The sequence below is a fragment of the Gossypium hirsutum genome, chromosome D10 (assembly GCF_007990345.1).
Source record: "Gossypium hirsutum isolate 1008001.06 chromosome D10, Gossypium_hirsutum_v2.1, whole genome shotgun sequence".
NCBI lineage: Eukaryota > Viridiplantae > Streptophyta > Magnoliopsida > Malvales > Malvaceae > Gossypium > Gossypium hirsutum.
The window spans coordinates 14,682,944-14,708,737 of NC_053446.1; the positions used below are offsets into that span (position 1 = coordinate 14,682,944).

The 25,794-nt window shown below is 34.8% G+C and overlaps 1 protein-coding gene across 4 annotated transcripts; it reads right to left on the reverse strand.

Moving 5' to 3' along the window:
• Positions 1 to 535: 535 nt before the first annotated feature.
• LOC107914381 (transcription factor TGA4) lies at positions 536 to 8,418 on the reverse strand. Of its 4 annotated transcripts, XR_001688804.2 has the most exons (10): positions 8,133 to 8,418; positions 6,031 to 6,237; positions 5,857 to 5,931; positions 5,134 to 5,193; positions 4,966 to 5,043; positions 4,815 to 4,878; positions 3,322 to 3,593; positions 2,220 to 2,447; positions 1,383 to 1,603; positions 536 to 861 (listed from the first exon to the last, which is right to left on the reverse strand). XR_001688804.2 is itself a non-coding variant. In XM_016843282.2 (9 exons), exons 2-9 carry the CDS (start codon positions 6,178 to 6,180, stop codon positions 1,451 to 1,453), a joined length of 1,080 nt encoding a protein of 359 aa, XP_016698771.2. In that variant the 5' UTR covers positions 6,181 to 6,237; positions 8,133 to 8,418; the 3' UTR covers positions 1,179 to 1,450. The 4 variants fall into 4 exon arrangements, 3 of the variants coding, with proteins under 3 accessions (XP_016698771.2, XP_016698773.2, XP_016698772.2); XM_016843282.2 differs by lacking the exon at positions 536 to 861 and having other exon boundaries at positions 1,179 to 1,603; XM_016843284.2 differs by lacking the exons at positions 536 to 861; positions 8,133 to 8,418 and adding an exon at positions 7,882 to 8,080 and having other exon boundaries at positions 1,179 to 1,603.
• Positions 8,419 to 25,794: the final 17,376 nt, after the last annotated feature.

A 25,794-nucleotide genomic window follows, 5' to 3' on the forward strand; every position in this document is an offset into this window, starting at 1 on the left:
AGACGTATATACTTGTTGTATGGAGAAATTGGACTTGGTGTATTAAAAATATTTTTTCATTAAATTTAAATTGAATGAATTACTTTAATTTTAAAAAAAAAGCTCGCAACTTCTAGAACTAATTAGAGAATTAAGTTGAAAGATTAATTTAATTAAATTTTGAATTGCTAGTATTTGTAGAATTATAAAGCATTTATAATATTGGCTGAGGTTGGCAAGGGAGTAGCCAAAGGGGTAGAGGCTTGATCATCTACTTAAATGTTGTAATTGGCTTTTTTAGGCCTTATTGAGATTAATAATTTATTTTAATCTCTTTTAGCTTTTTAATTAAATGGAAAGGTTGCACTTTTGCTCATTCAAAGAAAATTTTTAGATTCGGCCTTTTCAAAAAAAATTAAATTCATCTGCCCCAGTATAAAATTCCAAACTCGCTTGGGAATTAATAAAATAGAGAATTATCTTAAAATTTTAAAATTAATGATATAAAAGCCGAACGATATAATTTATATTTGAAGTAACTTGAAGGAGAAGTAGCTATAAAATGTTAGTTAGAAATCAAACATTCAACTCCAAATGTTTTCTATAAAAGAACTAAAACCTAAGAATGAATTGCTCATGAATTTTATAAAATCACAACTGACTAAAAATACAAACAATACAGCTTTAACAAAAGCAATCTGCAAATATTCTTATGATGATCATACAAATTAACTTCTCAGGGTCACGACAAGGTTCCAAATCTGTTTCGATTTTTAACAACCTGACAGCACTGACTATACAAGGCACCGAAGCCAAGGACTGCTGCCTTGAAGCCGGCCAGGCGGCCGGAGAGAATCCTTGGCATGAACCCGCAAACAATCACTACAATGAACCAAAGAAGTAATGCTAAGTGAAGCTTTGATAATATAATGTGAAACATTCCAATACATGAGCAACTTTTCACAATTATGCATTGGCCATGTTCATCATACAGAATGGAGTACTTAACAGAAATTAAAATGAAAGCTTCAACTGGAGTATAACCATATTATCCCGATTCAAGATGAATATCAAATACAAGCAAGCATGCAGCATGCATATACTCTAATTTTCTGAATTTTTTCATATATTTTGGAGAATCACCTCTCTCATATCCATGACCAAATATGAGAATGAAAGTCTAGTTAACATGGTAAATGCAGAACCTACATATTTATATCTTTCAAGGGTATATATAATGCACAGCACATCATTGAAAATTGATTTAATCACAACCTTCCCCAAGGTTAAAAAGAAAAAAAAAAACTACTCATATGTACAACATCTCATATCTTTGTTTTCTGAAATCTGCTTCAAAAAAAATGTAGGCAATTATGTTTATAATGGCATTTACGAAGAGACACCTCTTTATGAACGCAATTGTTGCAGTGATCATCGACCATCATGTATGGAGGATGGTCTACTGTAAAGCTTATGCAGGTTCACGAGCACAAGTAGCCCATAGTGAACTCAAAGCTCGAAGACGTTCAAAGTATTCTCCCAAAGCAAGTAAGCCTCTAGCTGTTTGGCGAATCGTTAGTATCCGAGACATCTGCTGCAGTGTTTCCTGCCTAATGTGGTCTGCCTGCAAAAGGAATTAGCAGAGTGTCAGATATGGATTTATGACTGAACACAGGTATATTAATTCTTGTTCCAAGTTTTCTATATATTTGGTCCCTTGAAAAGTTATATGCTGATACCCGAGACCAAATACGTGTCGAGTATGAGTATTTAAAAAAAATCAAAAGTCGGGACAATATAGTACAACAGTAAACGCGTTGACCAAATTCAAACTTCCATAGTTTGGGACCTTTAGATCTAGAAATCCCTAGTTCGTTTAAAATAAGTCCCTCATCATTTGTCAATTGGGTGGGTTGGGTTGGTTTCTGGGTTGAATTAGGTCTGAGTCCGAATTGGAGTCAAGTTTTCGGTTTTGGGTTAGAATTGACTAATCTACTATCACAGTGTGCAGCATATTTAAATGCAAATAAAACTAGCATGACTAAAAACCATTGAGCAAGCCGTTATAATTTCACTTCAAATGCATGAATCAAATAACCATGTTAGTGTTCGCATTTGATATGGATGCTTTCAAGTGCTTAGAGGATTATATTCCTATATCTATGCATCGAATGTGGGTGTCGGATGCAAGTACTTCAACAAAACTGAAAAACTGGAACATGGGATGATGCAATTGGTACCTGGTTCACAAAGCTGACTAAAGCTTCTACCTTCTCCATTGCAGTAGTCACCTGAGAACTGTAACTGCCTTCGCCGAGTTGACCGTCCGCCACCGTAACTGACACAATTTCCCGGAGTTTCTCCATGCCTTGTGAAAGCGCATCTTCTGCTTGCTGACATGATTGTTTGAGGTTACAAACTTCAAAGAATTGTTGTTCGGTCAAGGAATCAAGCTGAGGCAAGAGCACCTGTAAATTGACATAACAAGCAAATATTATTTGACATTTTGCAATAGAACTTGGACCAGAATTGTGATTAAATTTTCAAGAAATATATGATGCTTTGACTCTAGTGTGAGTGTTGGATCTAGATATGCATACAACATGAATATATTAAATTTTTTTTCCAAACTTTCCATGTATTTGTGCTTGGAGGATCATATCCACATAAGTGTATCCAAACATGTGTTGGATACGAATGTCGGGCGTGAATACTTCAAAAAAGATATGAAGAGTTGAGCAACATAGCAAAAAATCATGTCTTTCAAGCATTGATCAACAATGTGCTCAATGATGAATCATGTGGAGGGAAAGACCGAACAAAACCAGCATTAGGGTTATAATTGGCCAAGTTCAGTGTTTGTGCCAAGAAACTAAATACTATGTTCCTCGGACTCAGGTGTTGAATACGGGTATATGCATGACAATAGTATGTTCAATATTTCACAATGTTTTACGTAGAGGTGTCTTAGAGAGTTCTACCACCATACTCATTTCCGGATAGGCATCAGACAGGGGTGCTGGATGCAGGTACTCAAGAAAAAATGAAAAGTTGGAGCAAGAGGAAAAGACCAAGCAGAATCCATATTAGGTTTCAATTGGCTAATTTATGTTTCTCAGCCTTCGGTGTGTTCGGATATAGATACAGATACATGTAAGACAATAGTATCCTCAATTTCTTTAAGTTTTTCATGTATTTAGAGAATTCTTAGAGGGTTATAACCCCCCAACCTGTTTCCGAATAGGCTTTATACAAGAGTATCAAACACAGATGCTTAAGGAAAATGAAAAGTCTGAGCAATGTAGAAACTATCTACAGGTAATTAAACTAAGTATGAATCACCTTAAGAAGTTCTGAAGGTCGAAACCCTCCAATCCATGAGAAAAATTGCTCAGCTGATGTTTTCCACATGCCCGACATGACATAGAAAACATCAGACTTTGCAGCAGTTGACTTCATGCGAAAAAGTTCAGAATAATGCTTCATGCCAGTTTCCACAAGCATTTGAAGATCTGTGTCACTTATTTCGGCATTCAAAGCAGCCCTTAGTCCACATATCTGTTTGCTTTGTTCGTCCATCCAACGTGCATATTCTGTCTCAAATGCAGCAATCCCTGCAAAATCCCCAAAATGAAGAAATCATTGAAAACATCAAAGAAGAAAAATTAACTTTAAATGGGAAGAACAATGGCACCATAGAGAGCTATTACAGAAATATCACATTCAACACATCAGAGAAGCCTTATATTATACCAACATATTTCGGGGTGGTCTGACAGTTTCAAAGCTACTGTCACTATCAACTACATTAAAGTGCTATATGTTACTTGGATTCGGATGTCAATGTCAGACTGGTATGTTTTATTTTTTCAAGGTTTTCATGTATTTAGAGAGTCCTTGGAGGACTATATCTCTAGTCGACATGAGCAACAAAGAAGGGTTCAAGACACAGATACTTTACAAGAAATAAAAAATCAAAGCAACATAAGAAGTGCCTTCATATAAACAAATAAAGAATGTAGTTTAGTTTTAAAAAAAGAAATAGCTTACTTTCTGATAGCTTATTCAATAAGCTACGTAATCTTCAAGTACATGTGAACATAGCAAAAGATAGGTAGACCCTGTGAACTTGACCTCAAGTATAAATAATCTAAGTTTGAAGTCAAGCCTGGGAATCAAGCTTGTTTTTACTAGGTAAACGAGCTTAAGCTAGTCAGCTCGAGCAGCTTGAACTGCATCAAGCTTGAGCTGAGTTTTGAACTTCAAATTTTGAGTTGAGCTCAAACTTCTAACAGCTTGAGTTTGGCTGAGCTTGCTTACACCCCTAATTGAGAAAATGCTCCAATAAATTTTGTTTAAAAAAGTTTTGAAGGGGCAGGATGAGAGAGTTCCTTTCCAAGTAATTGGTAGTTAATAATTTTCAAATACCAAATTCATACTTTATTTTCTTTAGCACACTAATCTGAAGGTGAAACATAAATATAACTACACAATATAAAGGCAAAACATCAATGGCTAGTCTAAAAGTACAAGCATTTATATAGTTTGAAATGTTAGATACAGAAACAACTTATGTTGGAACAACTTTTTATTTTTCTTGAAAGTATTCATGTTCAATATCCATGACCAACGTATATTCAAACATAGATATGGAGATATTCCCCTCAAAGGACCCTCCAAGTACATGGAGAAATTTAAGAAATAACTGAACACACCATATCGAAAACATATCCATATCCAACAATCACACCCAACTCCAACTATAACATATGAAACAACTAAAAGATGTTATAGCTCAAAAGTAACAATAACTGCCAGTGTTTTGACAAACAAACCTGATTTTACTGGTGCAGAGAATCCAAGATTACCACCTACTAACCCACCACCCATATAAACACCCTGCAATAAAAGATTTTACTGCTTAAAATGGCATTAAACATTTTTAAAATGAAAAAGAAAAGAATTTATATTAGAATCATTCAAAACCTGTTGCTTCATTTGTACAAGCTCCTGCTCCAATTGAATCAACTTTAGACGACTATTTTCTAACTGTTGAACATAAGCCTGAAATGCAATGCTATGAAATTAATTAAAACAATGCACATGCTGTCTTCTGGGTTATCTGTTGCAATTCATGACCATATTTTATCTTACCTTTTTCCGTAATCGGCTTTTACGAGCAGCCTCACGGTTTTGCGCAAGCCGTCTCTGTATCTATAGATATTAACAGTAAAATCCACAAACATATTAGACCCTTAATTTAAGGTAAACAAATGATCAACCAAAAAAAGAAATTAGACACATAGGCTCATAGCAGCTAAATAAACTGATTTGGAAAGAAAATATGAAAATTGTTTCGAACAGAACTATATCAGAATAAGATTATATGATTTCTGTAATTATGGACAAAAATAATGGTGTGCACGCATGCTTTTCCTTCCTTACGTTAAACCAATTATTTTCACTGTTCCTAAATCAATTTATCTCATTAATTTTCATGATTTTAGCAGGAAAGATGAGATTAATTGCTCCAAAAGATGTTGATCCTTCTGCAGTCTGCTCAAGTGAAATTAGAATCTCTAGTGCTACTATATTGAAGGATTTTAGTCACTAAATGACGATCACTAATCTGGGCTTAATCCAACGATGTTAGTTAGACTTGGGTGAGAGTGTCAGAAAAGGGTTTATGTCCAAGACGAATATGTTCAATCTATCCCATAGCTATGTCCAGATAATGCATCAAACATGAATACTTCAAGGAAAATAAAAGTAAAGCAACATAGTTTCAACATCATACAGCAGATCCAGGACAATATTTGCATCCATTAAACCAAGAAAAGAAATATAAAATCAGCACTATGTACAATTCAAACTTACCTTATCAATGCGTTTAGTTGCCTCTTGCTCATACTTGTTAGAAGGTGCAAGCATTTCATGGGAAGCAGTTTCAGACTGGAAAAAATTCAAATAATAAAGGTTAAATAGCACCAAAATCAGATAAACATTTTTTTTAACAACTAAGCGAAGAAATAATAAATCTGAAATTCACACCTCGTTTGATATTTTGTTATCCATTTCAGCAATCACTGATACAGATGCATGCAGATTGCTATTAGCATTAAAACTTTCTCCCCACATGCCAATCTGTTGGATAGGGTCATAGATATCCATCCGTCTTGAAGGAACAAACTGAGATTCCATGCTTCTTGAATCGAAAATGGAGGCAGCTTTTGCATAAGTTGAACTGGAAAAAGGAGTCTGAAAGGAACAACACATGGATATGTATGAGCTTTATTACTCCATGAGTATGAAGAACAGGTATAATAGCAAACATTTGGGAAGCAACAGAGAACATGATCATAAAATTTAATCAATAAGCCTTTCACAATACTAAAATTGTCAAAGATGCAACACAAATGAAAGGAATCAGTGGAAAACTTTTATATATTGATTTGTTAGGCAATCAAATCAGCCTCAGTGACCTCTCAAATCCACCATGAAAGTTTAGAAAAAGAACTAAAGAAACCAATAACAGTGAACTTGTTCTACCATGGAACTCGAACAAACATGGAATTAAAGAATTTTGATCTGCTAACTACCAAAAAGAAGAAAGAACTGTTTAAATCTAAAAAATTGATCTTACAGTTTCAACGTCAGAAGAATCATTTAAAAGCTCCTATAACGCTTCAACAATCATCAACCTTGCAACTCTTGAAGCAACTAATCTTATTACCTTGTAACTATTTCCTGTCTGCAATAGTGCATCCACATATATAGGTTATTTTTGTTCTTCTTTCTCTTTTCTCCCTTTGACTTAACTATTGCTATTCAAAAGCTATGGTACCCAGCTTTAGAGATAAATGTTGAATACGGGTAAGCATACAATATGAGTATAGGTAATGTCTAAATAAGTGCCGGATATGAGTAGTTTGGAGAAAATGAGGAGTATGAGCCTGAGAAACACAATTCAGAAGTAAAGTTCCCATTCGCTAGTAGCTGCTGAAAAAGTAACTTGATAATAACCATTCAAGTTACTTGACACTGTGAAACTGCAGTTAGCCCCTTCCATATGAACACTATAGAAGCTTAGCTATTAAGGATGATAAATCTATGGTGACATCGGCGTCGACAAGGAATGAATAGTGAAAAAACAATGAACAATGATATTCCCTCTTTAACTTTCCAAGCTCATAGAGTTTATAGTTCCATAGAAGGGAAACCAATGAATCACAATCAACTTCAATTTAGTGGTTTCAAAGAAAATATGGTTTATTTGTATCCAAGTGTATGAAAAAGATTGAAAACCCAATCATGACATCCTTATTTTCATATCATTATCCTCCATCCAACTCAGTCGTATGCTGTCAACTCTTGCCATTGTTGGAGGTCACTGTTGAACTTAACTCTTATTTTCGTGGTGGACCTATTGTTGCTCGGACCTGGATATGAGTATTTGATACGAGTATGCGTTTCAATAATTTTTTTCTTCAAAATTTTCATATATTTAGAGGATTCTTTAAAGATCAATCCTTAATCAAACATTAGTCAAATAAGGGTATTGGACACAAATACTTAAAAAAAAAAAAAAGAACACGATCAACATAGGCTATTCCTACTACAGTAGCAAGATATTCCTCCATATGATCTTTCCTAATAGGAACAAAGAGCTTCTTCTGCTATAGATGAAGTTAAGATAAACCAAAAGGATAAAGCTATGCATATGAATCTGGATGAAAATGATTTGAAAAATCTAATTGAGACATTCAATAACAACAAATAAAAGAAGATCAAAGTCTCAAATAACTATGATAATAATCACAATCAATACTTATTCAATCTGTTTTCCCCTCTGAATGAAATTCAAACCAATTCAAAATTAATAAAAGGAAAAAAGAGGGCTACCCAATAACATGGTTCAACTGAAAATCCATTTTCTGAGCTCCAAAACAGAAAAATTTTCCAGTACTTTATTAATCCATCTTGCGAGAAAAACAACAGAAGATAACTCAAATTACAAAAACTACAAAAAAAATATAGAGATATAGGTATAGAAAGGAAGAAGCTTTGTTTTAATTCAAATAAGTTGGTATGCTTTGCATTTTTCCCAGCTTTCCCGGAAACCAAACAATTAAAAAGACAAAAAACAAACCAACCTTTTGTTAAAAGAGTCGTTAGAACAAGTTTCCCGCTAAAACTTGAGGTCCAAAAACAGCAAAAAAGAAAACAAATTCCTTTCAAAAACCAATAAGCAAATAGCTTCTTCTTCTTCTCTGCGAAACCCCTAAGCTTCTGTCGTATAATGCCCCAACACCAATCCTTCTGGGAACCCCAATCGCCCTTCACACTGATCGCATCTTTTCCCCTTTATTTTATTTTATTTTATTTTATTACTACAATCAGGATAATAACGTAATGCGAGCTGAAGAAACTCGACCTTCACTTAAAATTTTAATATTCAAAAAATATATTTTTTAAAATTGGATTTGATCTTTCACACAATCTTCATCTTTTTACACTGATTATTCGTATTCAAAAATTAAAAATTATTTATTGAATTTAACTTAATAATTTAAAGTCCTTAAATAAAAAAATAAAAAAATGGAACAATTCCACGTTTTTGCACTACAACATTTAACTTTTTTATATTCTGTGGTTACTATTAGTATTTTTTAAATGATTACTTGTTAGATTTGTCTTCGTAATATCGTAATCCACAGTGAGTTGAACAGCACATTACCCATTAGCCATTATTTTAGAGGTTTTCAGAAAAATACAAAATGTTTTTTTTATTTTTATTTAAAAAATGGTCATCTTTCCACTAGCTCTGTTTATTATATACCCGACTCAACTTTCTTCCTTTAATCCACGCGCATTCCTTTCTTGCGTGTTCCTCACGTCAGTTTCCGGCGTAAAATTTTGTCCCTTCTCCTGTTTCTTCCCTTCCACTTCACGCTCTTAACCAGCGCTTGAATCTCACTCTCTTTTTCAAAAAATATTATTTAGTATAATTAGAGGTTTGGTGAACCTAATTAATCATTAAATGGTGACCCTTCCTTACATTCTTGCTCTAATTGCCCCACCCCTTCACGTCTTCTTAGAGACAATGCTGATCTCAACACTTCAAACCTGTCTCACTCTCTCTCTCTCTCTGCGTATGCTATTCCTCTAACCAAAACCTAAACCTATACCTCTACATCCTTATTTCATATAAACTTTTTTAGAACTCCTGTTTTATGAAAGTCAATTCTTACTTTTTAATATGTTGAATTTTAATTTTTGTACTTTTTATATATTGAAATTTTAGTCCTCATCTATACAGTTGTAAAATTAATCTATTTTCTCTGATTGGATCATTTTAAGTCTCTATTATATTTTTAAATTATAAAATTTTAATATTGACGCAAATAATAGTTGTTGATTCATTAATTAATTCATTAGTGAGTAACATGTAAAAATAACAAGTTAATATGACATTACACATATGATAGCATGTTTAACGTATTGACTTTTGGAAATAACAGAACTTATCTTAATGAATTTAACAATTATTGTTTGATGAGACTAAAATTTTAGAATTTAAAAAATACATAAACTAAAAATGAACCAATTAAAATGCTAGAACTAAATTAACAGCTTCACAAAACACAAAAACCAACAGCATACATATTTTTATCCATTTTCCATAATTTCACTAACTTAAATAATAATATAATATAAATAACAAAATAATTAAAATGAGACTTGACAATATTTTAAATTGACTTATGATATTTTTTTTATAATTATGGATAAACTTCTTCTTGAGAAAAAAAATAAAAAAAGAGGCAACTTAGGGTGAAATAATTAGTTGAAGTTAGGGAATAGGATAGAGAAATTCAGAATCTATACCGTTTTGATAAGCAAAGTTTGTTAATTATACAAGTTGGCTTAAGGAATTAAATCCACATCTTGGAAAGAATATGGTAGCTTTTTGACAACTACATCTTCACTTTTGCCTTTATCCATATCTACTGCCCTATTCCTATTTAAATCTCGCAAGTTTAATTCAATTTGAAATATAAATAAAAAAAATACCATCCCAACTTTCACACACCCTTTTAAACTTTAAATTAAAATAAAACAATACTTTATTTATCTTTGTCAAAAGTTTTATGTAAATAATAACAAATCGGATAGAATTTTGATGCTTTTTCTCTGGTAGATTTATTTTTTAAGTTTAATATTTTTATGATGACAAATAAATCTAGTTTTACATTTTTGGGAGAATTCCACTCCCATGTTGCATGGTGTAGATTGTAGAAATTATGAAATTCAACGCCATTCTATGCTAACTACGAATACCCATGATTCCATATGCACTAATTAGCAGCACTACAAAAATAGTTGCATATATCAAGCTATATATATATATATATTGTAGAAAGCTTTATATAATAATGGGAGATAGCCCATGTTGAGCATGTAAATTTTATTATTATTTGAAGATAACCCAATCCCATTTGTGTGAAGGATTAGCAACTTTTAGAGAGACATTTCCTAAACTTTGGTGAGGAGGTCCAATTAGTGCCGACTAAAACAACTATAGGTCAAGCATATATGACATAAATGATTAAAAGAATCATATATGAGGGATAGTTCATAATATATTAATTAATGTGAAATATGGATAATCTAGTAGGAAGAAAAGATTAAAAATGATTGAAGAGAGGATAAGTTTAAATAATTAAATTATGGATAATTATTTGATATATTAATGGTGGAGTTTTTGTATTATATAAATGATATTAAAAAATTGTCATATGTCTTTACTTGATATTTAGAAAATGAAAAAAAATTAAAAGAGACATATAGCAACTTTTTAATCAAGCTTGTGGAGTTAAAAAATCCAACCACTAATGTATCAAATAATAAGTATTAAATTATTGTTGTGATAAAATGATTCAATATGCTATAAAAATTTTAAATGCATGAGTTAATATTTGATACAATAACAGTGTATTTTTTTTTCACAAGCCGCTTTAAAAATTTACTGTTTTTTAATATTTATTTTTAATATTTTATTATATTCCTATAAAACACTTATCAACCCTAAACCTACATGTGAAGTTTAAAAACTTCATTCATAATGTACCACATATTTTTCTATATTAATAACAATATAGTGAAAAACTAAATAAAAAAAATTAACCATGTGGCTGTCTTTTCAATTCAATTGTAATTTTAAAACTTATTTTTATTAATGCTTTAAACGTTTAGAAAAATATATGCAAAACATGTAAATTTAAAATATATAATTGCCTGATGATCAAGGTATTCACCGTCCTAGGTGTGGCCTGAGTCCGAGTCACGTTAATCACGTTATTATTAGGACTTTACCCTCCTCTTATAATTCATCAAAAAAAAAGTGTGGGTGATTTATCAAATTAGTTTTTCCTCAATAATCATTCTCACGTGAGATGCTTTCTTTCTCATATTGTAACTAATGTAAATATGGTTTCCAATGTAAGGTTGTTGTCCATAATTAAGCGTCACTTCTAGAATATATCATTATATGTGCAAACAATTAAATAGTTTTATTATTTCAATTCAAACTCTTCCTTATTTTATTTCACATTGACTTTTTTCGCTATAACTATTAAGATAAAAAAAATCAAAGAAATGAAATATCTAAATGAAAATCAAAATCATGATGTAAGACATATATCTTAAGTAATTTATTTGGATTCTCTAATGATGATAGTATAATTGATGAAATGGAAGAGATGAGTCATCCTCTAATGAAGGCTACGATTCAAATAGAATGGCTAAAGATTCCAATCCCAGTTACGAGGTTGATAATCAAGATATTCATCATCGGGATTTAAATGATACTAACATAAAGATTCTATTAAGGCTAATAATGAGATATAAGATGACCATAATTTGAATTTAGAATCAGGCCCATCAAAAGATATGTGCTTCACAAGTAATGATGCATTGTTTGAAATTTATTAGAAACATGCCAAGTTCAAAGGATTTTGTGTGTTGATGAGATCATTGTGTAGAAAGGGTGGTGAAGTCCCCATGTATGCTCTCTTAATTTGTGATAAAGGTGGCAAATCTAAAAACAAAATGAGTAGCAAGAGAATTTGTTATGGTGTTAGGGTCAATGTTGTATTAGATGATGATGAGATGTGGAGTGTAACTAAGGTAATCAAAATTGATCATTTTGATGAACTTTTTCTTGACAAGTCTAGTCTAAACATAAGCATGTGTTGAATCGATTGAAGAAAAGCCTTTGAGGCAAATGATATGGCTTGCCTTCAAATTTACAAGAATATTAAATTGGTTTAAGTTCGACTAGGTGGTCCAAAAGAAATGGAATGTTTACCATAGGATTATAGATTTTTTTTTCATAGCGATAGGAGGTTGATTTTGCAATAGGAGAATGTTGAGTCATTACGTAAGTTTTTTTGTGAAATGCATGTCGAAACTATTTTTTGAAAAAGTGTCGTTGACTTTTATTTTAAAAATGAAAACGAAAAAAAAGGGAGTCACCATCAATTCTTTTTATTTAGGTGTGATCGGATCACCTCATAATTTAACCATTTTAATAAAATTTTAAATTTACTAAAACGATAATTTTTGGTCTATAAAATCCAAAAATGAGTTCGGGAGTCGGTTACGCACGAGGAAGGATTAGCACCCTCGATACGCCCAAAATTGGTACCTAGTTGATTAATTAGTATCTCAGTGTCGAGAATTGAAAATTCGAAAAGAATTTTAAAAAATATGATCCTTTTGTTAAAATCACTTAAAAATTTTAAAAAATGTATTTCACGTCAATCGAAAAAAAGAATTATACCCCTTCAGTTAGGATATAATCTTAAATCTCGAAACGAGAATATTCGCCAAAAATTTTATTTTTAGAAATTTTGATTATCTCGGTTTTGGAAAAGAAATCATATTCCGTAAGTTGGAACACGATCCTTTTTTAATTCCCGAGCTAATTTTAAAAATGTGTATTTTTTTTGAAAAGTGGCTCGTATATCCGGATTTATCAAAAAATCGAAACCCCGTAAGTTAGCAAACGACTTCTCAAATTCCAAAAATATGAAATACTATCTTCGTTTTTTTTAAAAAAATTATTTTTACAAATATGCAATATTTGAAACACTACATGAATAAAATGTTACATTAACATAATGAATATAATAACATCAATTTACGAAAATCATACAACATACACTATTTTGACATTAACCCAAAAAAATAACAATGGTAATAAAATCAAAACATGCATATAAAAGGGACAATACCAACTAAAAAACAAAACAAATAAATAAATAAAATAAATATGTAAATAATGAAAGAGAAAATAGTTTGTAAAAATATTAAAAGTAAAAAACCAAATTAAAACACAAACGAAATTTAAATACAAAATTTGGAATAAAATATGTAAATAAATGAAACAATGAAAACCATAGAATAATAATAACAATAATAGTAGTAGATAATAAAACAAACAAACCGATATTAATGAAATAAAAATAAAGAAAATAAAAACAAAAAATCCTCAAAATGTTGAAGTTTAGTAAATAAAAAAATATTGAATTGAAACATAATGAAATTAAAAGGTATAGATTTTAAATAATAAACAAGGCTGATAAAGGCCTGATTGTAATGCCCGAAAACGAGGACCGATTGAGGAAATCCCCCAGTCCTCTTATACGCTACGTTTCAAAAAGGACCAAAATAAAACAATATAGAAATTATAGGGTGAAATTTAAAAAGGGAAAAAATGAGGTAGGGCTTAATCAAATTGCGCTATACAAACGTAAGGACTATTCGCGCAAATAGCCCATTAATATAAAAACACGCAAATCCCCTCTCGGGTCAGGTTAACACGCGGGTTAAAAGCTGGGTAAAGGCCAAAACGACGTCGTTTCAAGGTTATAGAGATCAGCCCTAAACGGTGCCGTATCAAGGGCTTATAAAACCAAATTTTTTTTAAAAAAAACTTCATTCCCCTCTCTGTTTTAAAAAAAAAATTTGAAATCCTCTCACCCCTTCTCTCAACTAACCCAGAATTCGGTCGGCTTAAATCGTCGGACCACCGTGGGGGCCGCTGGTAGCCGGCTTAAATATTTCCAAACCTTAGGCTTGGTGAGTTCTAAATAACAATCTTGTTTCAGGTTCTTGTACTATTTAGAAGCTCCCATAGTAATATGCAGAACTCCTTTTGTGAAAGTATTATTAGTCCATTAATTGTTATTTCAATACAAAATGCCTTAAAAAGACCATTAAGGACTATAGTAATACAGTTGAAATTTATCATGAAACAAAGTCTGAAAAGAATTGATTAATCAAAGAAAGCGAACATTGCTAGAATACAAAATAGGTGAGGGGAACAAATAAGTGCCTCAGATGTCATAGCCTGAGCTTCTCTGTACAAACTTCTTGAGGACCATTTTGAACTCAACATGTGTTTAGGAGATCTAGTGTACTTTGTCGATGCCCCAAGATGTAGCATACCTCCTTCTCGTTAATTCAAGTATAGCAAGATCACTGCATACCCCCACCTTCGATCCAAATTGGAATTGCCCTTTTACATGTTTTCAATTCAAACCCTTTTGGTCTCAAGGCTCCTTTGCAGGTTTTCACCTTGGCTTCTCCATTCATTTTTTTAGGCGAAGTACTTCTTGACTGAATCCGAATTCACAGGGTTAAGCAGGCTCTTACCATCCATCTCGATCAATATCAACGCCCCTCTAGAAAATGGCTTCTTTACCACATAAGGTCCTTCCCAATTTGGCATCCACTTTCCTCTAAAGCCCTTTTGTATGGGAAGGATATTCTTTAGTACCAAGTCTCCCTCATAGAATTATTTGGGATGAACCTTTTTGTTGTAAGCTCGCATCATCCGCTTTTGTACATTTGACCATGGCGGATAGCTTTTAACCTTTTTTCTTCAATTAGGTTCAATTGATCGTACCGAGATTGGATCCATTCTACTTCATCTAACTTTAACTCAGCCAATACTCAGTGGGAAGAAATTTCGACTTCAATGGGTAAAACCGCCTTTATTCTATAAACTAGAGAGAAGGGCGTTGCCCCGATGGAGGTCCTGATAGACGGTCGATAAGCAAATAGGGCAAATGGTAATTTCTCATGCCAATCTTTGTAGGTCTCAGTCATTTTCCCCATGATCTTCTTAATGTTTTTATTGGCTGCCTCCACTGCACCATTCATTTTTGGGCGATATAGTGACGAGTTATGGTGTCTGGTCTTGAATTGACTGCAGACCTCCGCTATTGTATTGTTGTTCAAATTCAGCGCATTGTCAGATATGATCCTTTCTGGAATTCCATATCGACATATGATCTTCTTTTTCAAGAATTTACTGACTGCCAACTTCGTGGCGTTGGCATATGAAGCAACTTCTACCCATTTGGTGAAGTAATCAATGACCGCGAAGATAAATCGATGCCCATTAGAAGCCTTTGGTGATATTGGCCCAATGGCATTCATGCCTCACATGGAGAAAGGCCAGAGAGAAGTCATGACATGAAGGGGTGAAGGAGGCACGTGAATTTTGTCTCCATAAATCTGGCACTTGTGACATCTCTTGGCGTAATTAATACAATCCCCTTCCATGGTGGACCAATAATAACCAAACCTTATGATTTGCTTGGCCATCGTAAAACTATTAGCGTGTGTTCTGCAAATGCCCTCATGGATTTCTTCTAAGACTTTCTTAGCCTCGATCGCGTCCACTCATCTTAATAATACCAGATCTTTTCCTCTTTTGTATAAGATCTCCCCATCTAAGACATAGTCATTGGCCAGTCTTCTCAATGTTCTCTTATCATTCTTGGTTGTTTGGTCAAGGTACTCGCGATTTTTCACGTATCGTAGTATATCTTGGTACCAAGGGCAATCATTATTTTCCTCTTCTTCGATGTTGTAGCAATGAGCCAGAGTCTCATAGATGCTCATTTGGATAGGTTTTATGTCCTCTTGTTTGTTCACTTTGATCATGGAAGCTAAAGTAGCCAATGCATCAGCCATCTGGTTTTCATCTAGTGGGAGGTAGCAAAAAGTGATATCATCAAACTCCTTAATTAGTTCGAGAACCAGTTTTTGATAGCTGATCAATTTGGGATCTCTCGTCTCCCATTCATCTTAGAGTTGATATATCACTAATGTAGAATCCCCACATACCTCTAGTATTTTGACTTTGCATTCTATAGCTGCAGAAATGCCCATGATGCATGCTTCATATTATGCCATGTTTTTTGTGTCATCAAAATCCAATTTATTAGTAAAAGGATAATTATCTCCGTTTGGGGATACTAGGACTGCCCCGATTCCATTACCCACAGCGTTTGAGGCCCCCTTAAAGTTTAGTTTCCAATGATGACCTTCTTGAGAATCCTCTTCAGTGGTTTCCACATACATTAGGCCCTCATTTGGGAAATCAAAGTTTAGCAGTTCATAATCTTCTAAAGCTCTACTGGCCAAAAAATCTGCTATTGCACTCCCTTTTACTACCTTTTGGTTCACATAGATTATATCAAACTCTGAAAGTAGAATTTTCCATCGGGCCATTCTTCTATTCAAAGCAATCGGTTCCATCATGTATTTTAAAGGATCCAATTTTGAGATCAACCAGGTTGTGTGGTACAACATATTGTCTCAATCTCTGAGTCGTCTAAATTAAGGCACAACACAACTTTTCAATCTGTGAATATCTTGCCTCGCATTCAATAAACTTCTTACTGAGGTAATATGTCGCTCTTTCTTTTCTCCCTGACTCATCATGTTGGCCCAATATGCAACCCATGGAGTTTTCAAATACTGCCAAGTATAGTATCAACGTTTTAACTGGATTAGGCGGCATCAGTACAAGGGCATTGGACAAGTAATGCTTGATCTTTTCAAAAGTTTTCTAGCACTCCTCATCCCATACACCTGGATTATTTTTCTTAAGGAGACGAAATATGGGGTCACATTTCTCAGTTAATTGTGAAATGAACCAAGCAATGAAATTTAATCTTTTTAGGAAACCTCGAACTTCTTTTTTAGTACGTGGCGGAGGTAATTCTCGTATTGCCTTGAATTATCTGGGTCAATTTCAATTCCCTTTTCACTGACTACGAAGCCTAGCAGCTTTCCTGACCTAGCCCCAAAGGTGCATTTCGTTAGATTGAGCTTGAGCTAGAACTTTCTCAATCTTAAGAACAATTTCCTCAGGACTTGCATCTGCTCCTTTTCTGTTCTGGATTTTGTAATCATGTCATCGACGTAAACCTCGATTTCCTTATGCATCATGTCATGAAACAAGATTACCATGGCTCTTTGATACGTTGCTCACGCATTCTTTAATCCAAATGGCATTACTTTATAGCAAAACGTTCCCCACAGGGTTACGAATGTGGTCTTTTCCATGTTTTCGGGATGCATCTTTATCTGATTGTATCCAAAGAAGCTATCCATGAAGGAAAACAGTGAGTAGCCTGCTGTATTATCCACTAAGGTGTCAATGTGAGGCAATGGGAAATTGTCTTTTAGGCTAGCTTTATTCAAGTCTCTGTAACCCACACACATTCGTACTTTCCCATCTTTTTTAGGGACGGGGACAATGTTGTCTACCCATTTCTGAATATTTGACCATTTGTAAGAATCCTGCATCAAATTGTTTCTTAACCTCTTCTTTTATTTTTAGCAAAACATAGGGCCTCATCCTTCGGAGCTTTTGCTGAACTGGCTTACATCCTTCTCTTATGGGGAGGCGGTGTACTACAATATCAGTGTTCAACCCGAGCATATCTTGATACGACCATACGAAGACATCTTTGAATTCTTTGAGTAACTCAATGAGGTCTCGTCTCGTTTCTTCAGCTATGTTAGCTCCAAATTTCACTTCTTTTCCTTCTTCCAAGGTCACAATCTCTACTGTCTCTTTGTGGGGTAGAATTTGCTTCTCTTCTTGTTCTACCATCCTTAACAGATTTGGAAATAAGCTACTGTCTCTGTCATCTTCAAAATCCTGAGATCCCTCTAAACACATGTCTTACTTAAAAGGAGATTCTGAGTCAGTAACAGCGTTGCTCATGTTGTCGATATATAGAGACCTGCTGTAGGCACGAAAGGATATCCAAAGAATAAATGAATTCAAGAATAGCTATTTACATAGTATGGTCATGAATGAATGAATGAATAAAAGAGTGTTCGCTCAAAGTGAGACACAAAAATGCATTTTTCATTGAAATAAAGGTATTAAACATGAGCCTATTTCACAAAAGATCCTTATTGCTTCTAGGCTTAAAGAAATAGGTGTGTTCTGAACATTACTTTGAATCAGTTCTAAAAACTATAGGAATCTTTTTCGCAGTCCAGTTGTCCAGAACACCTCTAGGCTCATAAGGGCGGATGCCCGATAAGCTTTCTTCCACCTTCCCTCTTCAGATATGGCGTTGATGCTCAAATTTTCCATCATTTCTTCGGTAATTTCTTTTCTTTTCATCTTCCATTCAGGGTGAATGATTCCCCCTAAAATGAATGTTTTGGATATATAGGGAAAGTTCATTGGTTCCTATTTGACCTCTATCCCGCTCAATCGCACTATTCTTCTCTCTCGCTTCTTTTCCAGTTCTTTCTTTCTTTCCCTCGCCTCTGGCTTATACCCTAAGCCACAACAATCCTATTTGTCAGTCAAGATTGATACTTCGACCCCTCCATGGAGGTTTTTTCCGAGTCCTCTTCCAGGCAATGCTCCCTTTCCAACTGTCAATCGCAAACTCATCCACGTAGCTTTGGATATTTTGGGCACTGGGATTTTGCTTCCCTCGACGACGAAAGTTGCATTCACAAATTCTAACGATCGAAATGAACATTCTATCACTTCACCATCGGCCTCAATATACGGTGTGTCATTGGTAACCGATACAATAATGTCTTCTTCTATATTTATAGTTACCAATCAGCCCTCTATTACCAACTTTAGCTTTTGGTGAAGTGATGATGGTTCTGCCCCTGCTGAGTGGATCCAAGGCCTCCGCAATAAGCAATTGTAAGAAGGTTTAATGTCCATTACCAAGAATTCCACCTCGTATGTGTTTGGACCGATCAAGAGAGGTATCTCAATCCTTCCCATAACTTTCCTTTCGGTACCATCAAAAGCTCTCACTATATTCTGGCACGACTTCATGTGAGAACTGTCCACAGGTAACCTGTTTAATGTGGACAGGGGCAAAACATTCAGCGCTGATCCATTGCCAATTAGTACTCCCGGTAATGTGTACCCCTTGCAATGGGTAGTGATATGCAGAGCCTTGGTGGACCCCACACCCCCTAATGGAATTTTATTGTCATTAAAAAAGATGAAATTGTCAGCATTGATGTTGTTGACAAGACGGTCTAGTTTGTTTACTGAAATTTTGTCAATGACATGGTCTCATTTAACACATTCATAAGCGCGTTACGGTGTGTCTCCGAACTTAAAAGTAGAGCCAGTACTGATATGTGAGTCAACTGCTTGTGTAGTTGTTCCACGACACTGTACTCACTATGTTTTAGGAATTTCAAAAATTCCTTAGCTTCTCTCTTAGTTACTGGCTCATTAGCAGGTAATTCTGATTTCTCTTTCCCTTCCTCGATCACCAAAGACCTCTCCTTTATAGGTTCAATTTTTGTGTTTGGGGTATCATAGCGTTTTCCACTACGTGTATAGGAACCCATATCTTTATCTTCCTCTAACGTGCAGACTGGGCCCTACTCTTTTGGGAATGTCACATTACAGTTATAATTCTAAGGTATTCTTTTACTATCTTTATAAGAAAAAGCAACGGGTTTTTGAATTATAATTTTTAGTGTAACTCGTGCCCCGACTTCATTGGCTCTCGGTCATGAAATGATTATTATTGCATAATTGGCCATATAGACCTTCTCTGAAGAACCTCTTTCTGAGGTACAAACATTGTTTCCTTCGGCGTAATCAAAAAATTCCAGTTCTTTGTTATCCATTAAACCTTGTACTAGGGCTTTGAATTCACCGCATTCTTGAATTTCATGCCCTTCTTCATCATGAAATGTACAATAGTCCATTGCTCGTTGGTATCTATCCTCCAAATCTAATGCGATTAATCCCCTGTCTACCATTTCTTTCCAAACCTCTCTCAAAGGGGTTTTCACTTCAGCAATATTCTCTTTGATTCTCCTCCCCACGTTCTCGACTATTGCGTTTACTCCCTTACCAACATGGTTGGGTAACAGATTTTCTGCGCCGGATGGATCATTGAATTTGACAATGCCCATATTTATGAGCCTTTCGACCAATTTTTTGAAAGTGGTGCAGTTTTCTATCAAATGCCCCGTGATTCCTACGTGGTATTCGCATTGGGCGTTTGCGTCATACCATTTAGTGTATGGGGGTTGCATTGGTTTTAGATAGAAAGGGGAAAGAATGTGTGCATCAAATAAACTCTGGTACAACTCCCTGTATGTCATTGGAATAGGCGTAAACTAGGGCTTCTCCGTTCTTTACCTAGCATTGGACTCTTGTCTTGGTGGGCCTTGATGAATAGGGGTTATCGTTCTCGTTTGGCTCACAGTAACTGGCTTCAAATAACTCTTGTTATACGTGGTTACATTATTCACGTCATTTTCTCTTTTCCTTGGGGTCGACCTTTTGGTGCTTTCACCAATCTCTATCTTTCTACATCTTATCGCATTCTCTATCATCTCACCGATCATCACTATATCTGAGAAACTCTTAGTCGAGCTTCCCAGTATGTAATTAATAAAAGGTGCCTTCAGAATATTAATGAAGAGCATGGTCGATTCTTTTTCTAGCAGTGGCGGTTGGACTTGTATTGCGACTTCCCTCCACCTTTGCGCGTATTGCCTGAAGCTTTCATTTGGCTTTTTCTCCATATTTCGTAATATGATTCTATCAGGCGTCATGTTTGTCACGTGGCTATACTGTTTTATGAAGGCCTGTGCCAGGTCCTTCCACGAGCTAATTTGGGCACGATTTAGCTAGTTATACCACCTGGCCGCAGCTCTAGTCAAGCTATCTTGAAAACAGTGAATCAATAGCTAGTCGTTATTGACATATCCTATCATCCTTCGACAGAACATGGTAATGTGAACCTCAGGGAAACTGGCCCCGTTATATTTTTCAAATTTTGGTACTTTAAACTTCAAAGGGAGCACTAAATCTGGAACCAGGCTCAACTCCTTAGCATCGATTCCACTATAATAATCAGTAGTTTCCAACGCTTTAAATTTTTCTTCTAACCACTTGCATCGGTCCTCTAGTTGTTTTTGGAGCTCCACTCTCTCCTTCCCTATTTCGGCTATGTCATCAAGGTCAGAGACAACAGGATTTACAGGGTTGTCTCCAGGATTGGAGCCTAAACCCATATGGAAATTTATCGGTGCCGAAGTACCGGTCTGATATTGGGGCCTGATATTGACGGACACCCTTTGTGGTTGTGCTTGGGTGTCGTTTGGGGTAAAGCTTGAAGGATAAATAGGATCCTTATTGTCGTCTCTAGTATTGAGCATAGGGCTCTTCCCTTTTCCTATCCCTCCAGCCAGCACCTGCGTTAACTGGTTCATCATGCTCCTCTCGGATTCTAGCATTTGGTCCCTCATGTCCATCTGGATTTTGGCTAGTTGCTCTCGTATTTGCATTTGCAACTGATCTTGTCCCTCTTTTTTCATCTGTTCCAATCTTTCCAACCTTTGGTCCATTGCTTTTGTTTTCTTTCGTGTAACATAAGGATGTTCCAGGGTAACTGCCATGATTTTAGAGTCCTTTTGTGAGTTTGAATGCACATGATACAATGAAATGCAAATGCATGAGTGCAAATGAATGCAAAAAGGCATTGATTCTGATTCAATTTCATTAGAGTAACTTTTCTAGAAAATTTCTTTACACAAAATAGATTACATATATGGCATTGCCTTAATGCCTAAAGCCTTGACTTGCTTAATAAGCCAATCTAACTCTCGACCTCGATCTGACTCTAACTCATATTTCACACTTAGTACATCAGCCTAGGCCGCCAAAGTTTGTAAGCGATCAGCCAGCTCTCGCACTTGGGTCAAAGCTTCGCCCATGACATAATCCCTTTCTCTAACTTGGTCTTGAGATTGATGAAACTGCTCTTTCCACCGCTCATTATTTGCTTCCAACAGTTCAACCCGGAGCTCACAGTTTTGCAGCGCAGTTTCCAGTTTTTCTGTCCTCCCTTTTAGCTCTTCGATATTGCTTAGACTAGCCCTTAATTCGATTACAAAATTGAAAATACGATACTGCTACAGTGACTTTTCCAATTCTGCCACTCGAGCTCTTAACCTCTCCTTTTCACTTTGGCTTTCCAACAAGTTCTTTTTTAAGGCATCTTCCCGTACTCGAGTATCATGAAACTCTTTTCCCCACTGATCGAATTTAGTCTTTTCTTCTTGGATTTCCTGCCGCCATTGCTCCAAAGTTTTACCTAAATCGGCAGTTCTTATTGACATACGCAACTTCTTGTAATATATTTTTAAACTGTTCAAATCCTCTTCAGCTTTGTTCTTTCCCTTCCTTAATTTCTCGGCTTCTAGCTTATGAATGTCGACGTCTAATCCTAAACACATCTTTTCCTCTTCTAGCTGATCTATCTTCCTTCTCTATTTTGAACTCTTTTTTTGCGAAGTCTTGCTTGATAATCTCTAACTCAGATGGGATTACTTGTAGATGCTCTTCTATCAGCCGAGTGTTCTCTTGACTTGGCATAGAAATGTTATCGATGACCCTTTTACCCTACCACCAATTATATTCGGGGGTTTTCGTTGGATTCACGGTAAATATTTTCATTTTGCGAGTTTGGTTCCAAGCATTTGATATTTCACGAACTTTCTTCTTGTAATTATCACCCTTGTATGAAAATTAACACTGAGCTAACCCTCGTGTCACTGGTATGAACTACCTTGATCTGTACTGCCTCAATACAAGCAAAGGAACATATCCAATGGCTCCCCAAATTCCAAGAAGAGGAACCCAGTCAAAGTCTCCACACCGGTGCATAACTTCATTAGGGATCATCCAAGAAGCTCTCCATTCGACGTCTTCCTCTTGGAGATTCTGGAGAATCGTCGTCGACTTTTCTTCTGAAATGTCATCTCATCTCGGTGTGGCCACTAATTCCTTCAATGGAGAATAGTTCTTGGATAAAACTCGATAGAAGACCTTTTTTACCTTCCAAAAGTGGCTATGGAACCAAGCTAACAAAAGTTGCGCACACCCGATGAAATTTCCTTCACTCGCTCTCTGACATGCATTCAAGGATCTGAAAGTTTCAGCCAAGATTGCTGGGACAGGTGTGACCCTTTTATCAAACCGATCAAACAAGTCCGAAACTACCTCGTCTATATGCCCTAATGCTTTGGGGAACACAACCAAACCATAAATACCTAAAGCGAAGACATCAACTCTTTTCTTTATATCGGGATGTGCTAGCACCAAATCTTTCAAGCTTTTCCATAGGATACACTTATTATCCCTTTTTTGCTTGATTCGGGCTGTAACCCACTATTCGCTCATCCCCATAATGTTTATCAGCTTTTTTACGAATGTCGAGACATTAACAACTCTAGAATAAGCCTTGTCAGTTTGAATCTTCGAGCAACAGAGCAAGGTCGTGTACTCTTACACAGTGGGCACCAGATCCACCTTTCCAAAAGTAAAACAACTATAAGCAGGGTTCTAAAACTAAGCAAGGGCTCAGAATAAGTGCTTGTCCACCTTGACATCGAGTAGATAGGGCAAATCACTGTAATTAAAGCAGAATAGTTGCTTGATCTCGTCATACCATTGATCCCATATTTCTTTCATTTCTTGAAGATCTTTTTGGATTATGCTGATATAAGTGAAATCCCACAACGTCGACACGTACCCGTCCGTAAGACTATCACCTTTCTCCTGCTGTAATTTCTCAAACCAAATTCGAACAGCTGCATTATCCTCTACTTTATCAAGAAACCCCTTTTCCATGATAAGCTCTATTTAGATACCGAACGTGAATCAACACCTCTTTTTTGATGAAAATGCAATGCAATCACAATCAAAGCAAAACAAAACAAGTTACTATAGTATACAAAGCTAAAGTAAGCAAAGACTATAAACAAGGCACCTGTTTAGGCGACCGTTAGGGGTTCGGTGTGGTTCTACCTAGGGTAGGCTCTTAGGGCTCACTATATGCGGTTCGGTTCTAAAGTAAAGGTGCCTCAACCAGCAGATTCCTCGATCCTCACCCATTATAGGCTCATATGAACCGAGTTCAATTCAGGGGAATACATTACCCTATGGCCATGCAGAGATGAAAATCTCACGACGACATAGGTACGGATATATCCCGAAAGCGATCCACTATCCCATGCGGAGGTGAAAACCTCACGAAGGCGTAATTTCCCACTCCCACTTAAAAAGGTATAATCAAGCGGTCATGTAATGCAATGTACAAAAGTATACTAAGAGACTCGAACCAAAAGAAGACATATCTGAATGATGAAAACCACAAAAATGAAATGCAATGAAAAGATCGTAAATTTAAATCAATTTTTGACAAAAAGACAAAAAAAATCAATTTGCGGCTTGACTCTCTTATAGAAATCCCCAATGGAGTCTCCAAGCTGTCGAAACCATTTTTTCAAAAAGGGTCGTCGACTTTTATTTTAAAAATGAAAACGAAAAAAAGGGAGTCGCCACCAATCCTTTTTATTTAGGTGTGATCGGAGTACCTCATAATTTAACCATTTTAATAAAAGTTTAAATTTACTAAAACGATAATTTTTGGTCTACAAAATCCAAAAATTGGGTTCGGGAGTCGGTTACGCATGAGGAAGGATTAGCACCCTCGATACGCCCAAAATTGGTACTTAGTTGATTAATTAGTGTCTCAGTGTCGAGAATTGAAAATTCGAAAAGAATTTTAAAAAATATGATCCTTTTGTTAAAATCACTTAAAACTTTTAAAAAATATTTTACGTCAATCGAGAAAAATAATTATACCCCGTCAGTTAGGATATAATCTTAAATCCCGAAACGAGAATATTCACCAAAAATTTTATTTTTAGAAATTTTGATTATCTCAGTTTTGGAAAAGAAATCATATTCTGTAAGTTGGACCACGATCCTTTTTTAATTCCCGAGATAATTTTAAAAATGTGTGTTTTTTGAAAAATGGTTTGTATATCTGGATTTATCAAAAAATCGAATCCCCATAAGTTAGGGAACGACTTCTCGAATTCCAAAAATACGAAATACTATCTTCGTTTTTTTTAATTTATTTTTACAAATATGCAATATTTGAAACACTACATGAATAAAATGTTACATTAACCTAATGAATATAATAACATCAATTTACGAAAATCATACAACATACACTATTTTGACATTAGCCAAAAAAAATAACAATGGTAATAAGATCAAAACATGCATATAAAAGGGACAATACCAACTAAAAAACAAAACAAATAAATAAATAAAATAAATACGTAAATAATGAAGGAGAAAATAGTTTGTGAAAATATTAAAAGTAAAGAACCAAATTAAAACACAAATGAAATTTAAATACATAATTTGGAATAAAATATGTAAATAAATGAAACAATGAAAACCATAGAATAATAATAACAATAATAATAGTAGATAATAAAATAAACAAACCGATATTAATGAAATAAAAATAAAGAAAATAAAAACAAAAAATCCTCAAAATGTTGAAGTTAAGTAAATAAAAAAGATTGAATTGAAACATAATGAAATTAAAAGGTATA

Coding starts and splice junctions, on each gene's coding strand:
- LOC107914381 (XM_016843282.2), bottom strand. CDS start 6,180: ATGGAATCTCAGTTTGTTCCTTCAAGACGGATGGATATCTATGACCCT. Junction 5,932..6,030: donor ATAACAAAATATCAAACGAG/GTGTGAATTTCA, acceptor AATTTTTTCCAG/TCTGAAACTGCTTCCCATGA. Junction 2,448..3,321: donor GACCTTCAGAACTTCTTAAG/GTGATTCATACT, acceptor GTCAATTTACAG/GTGCTCTTGCCTCAGCTTGA.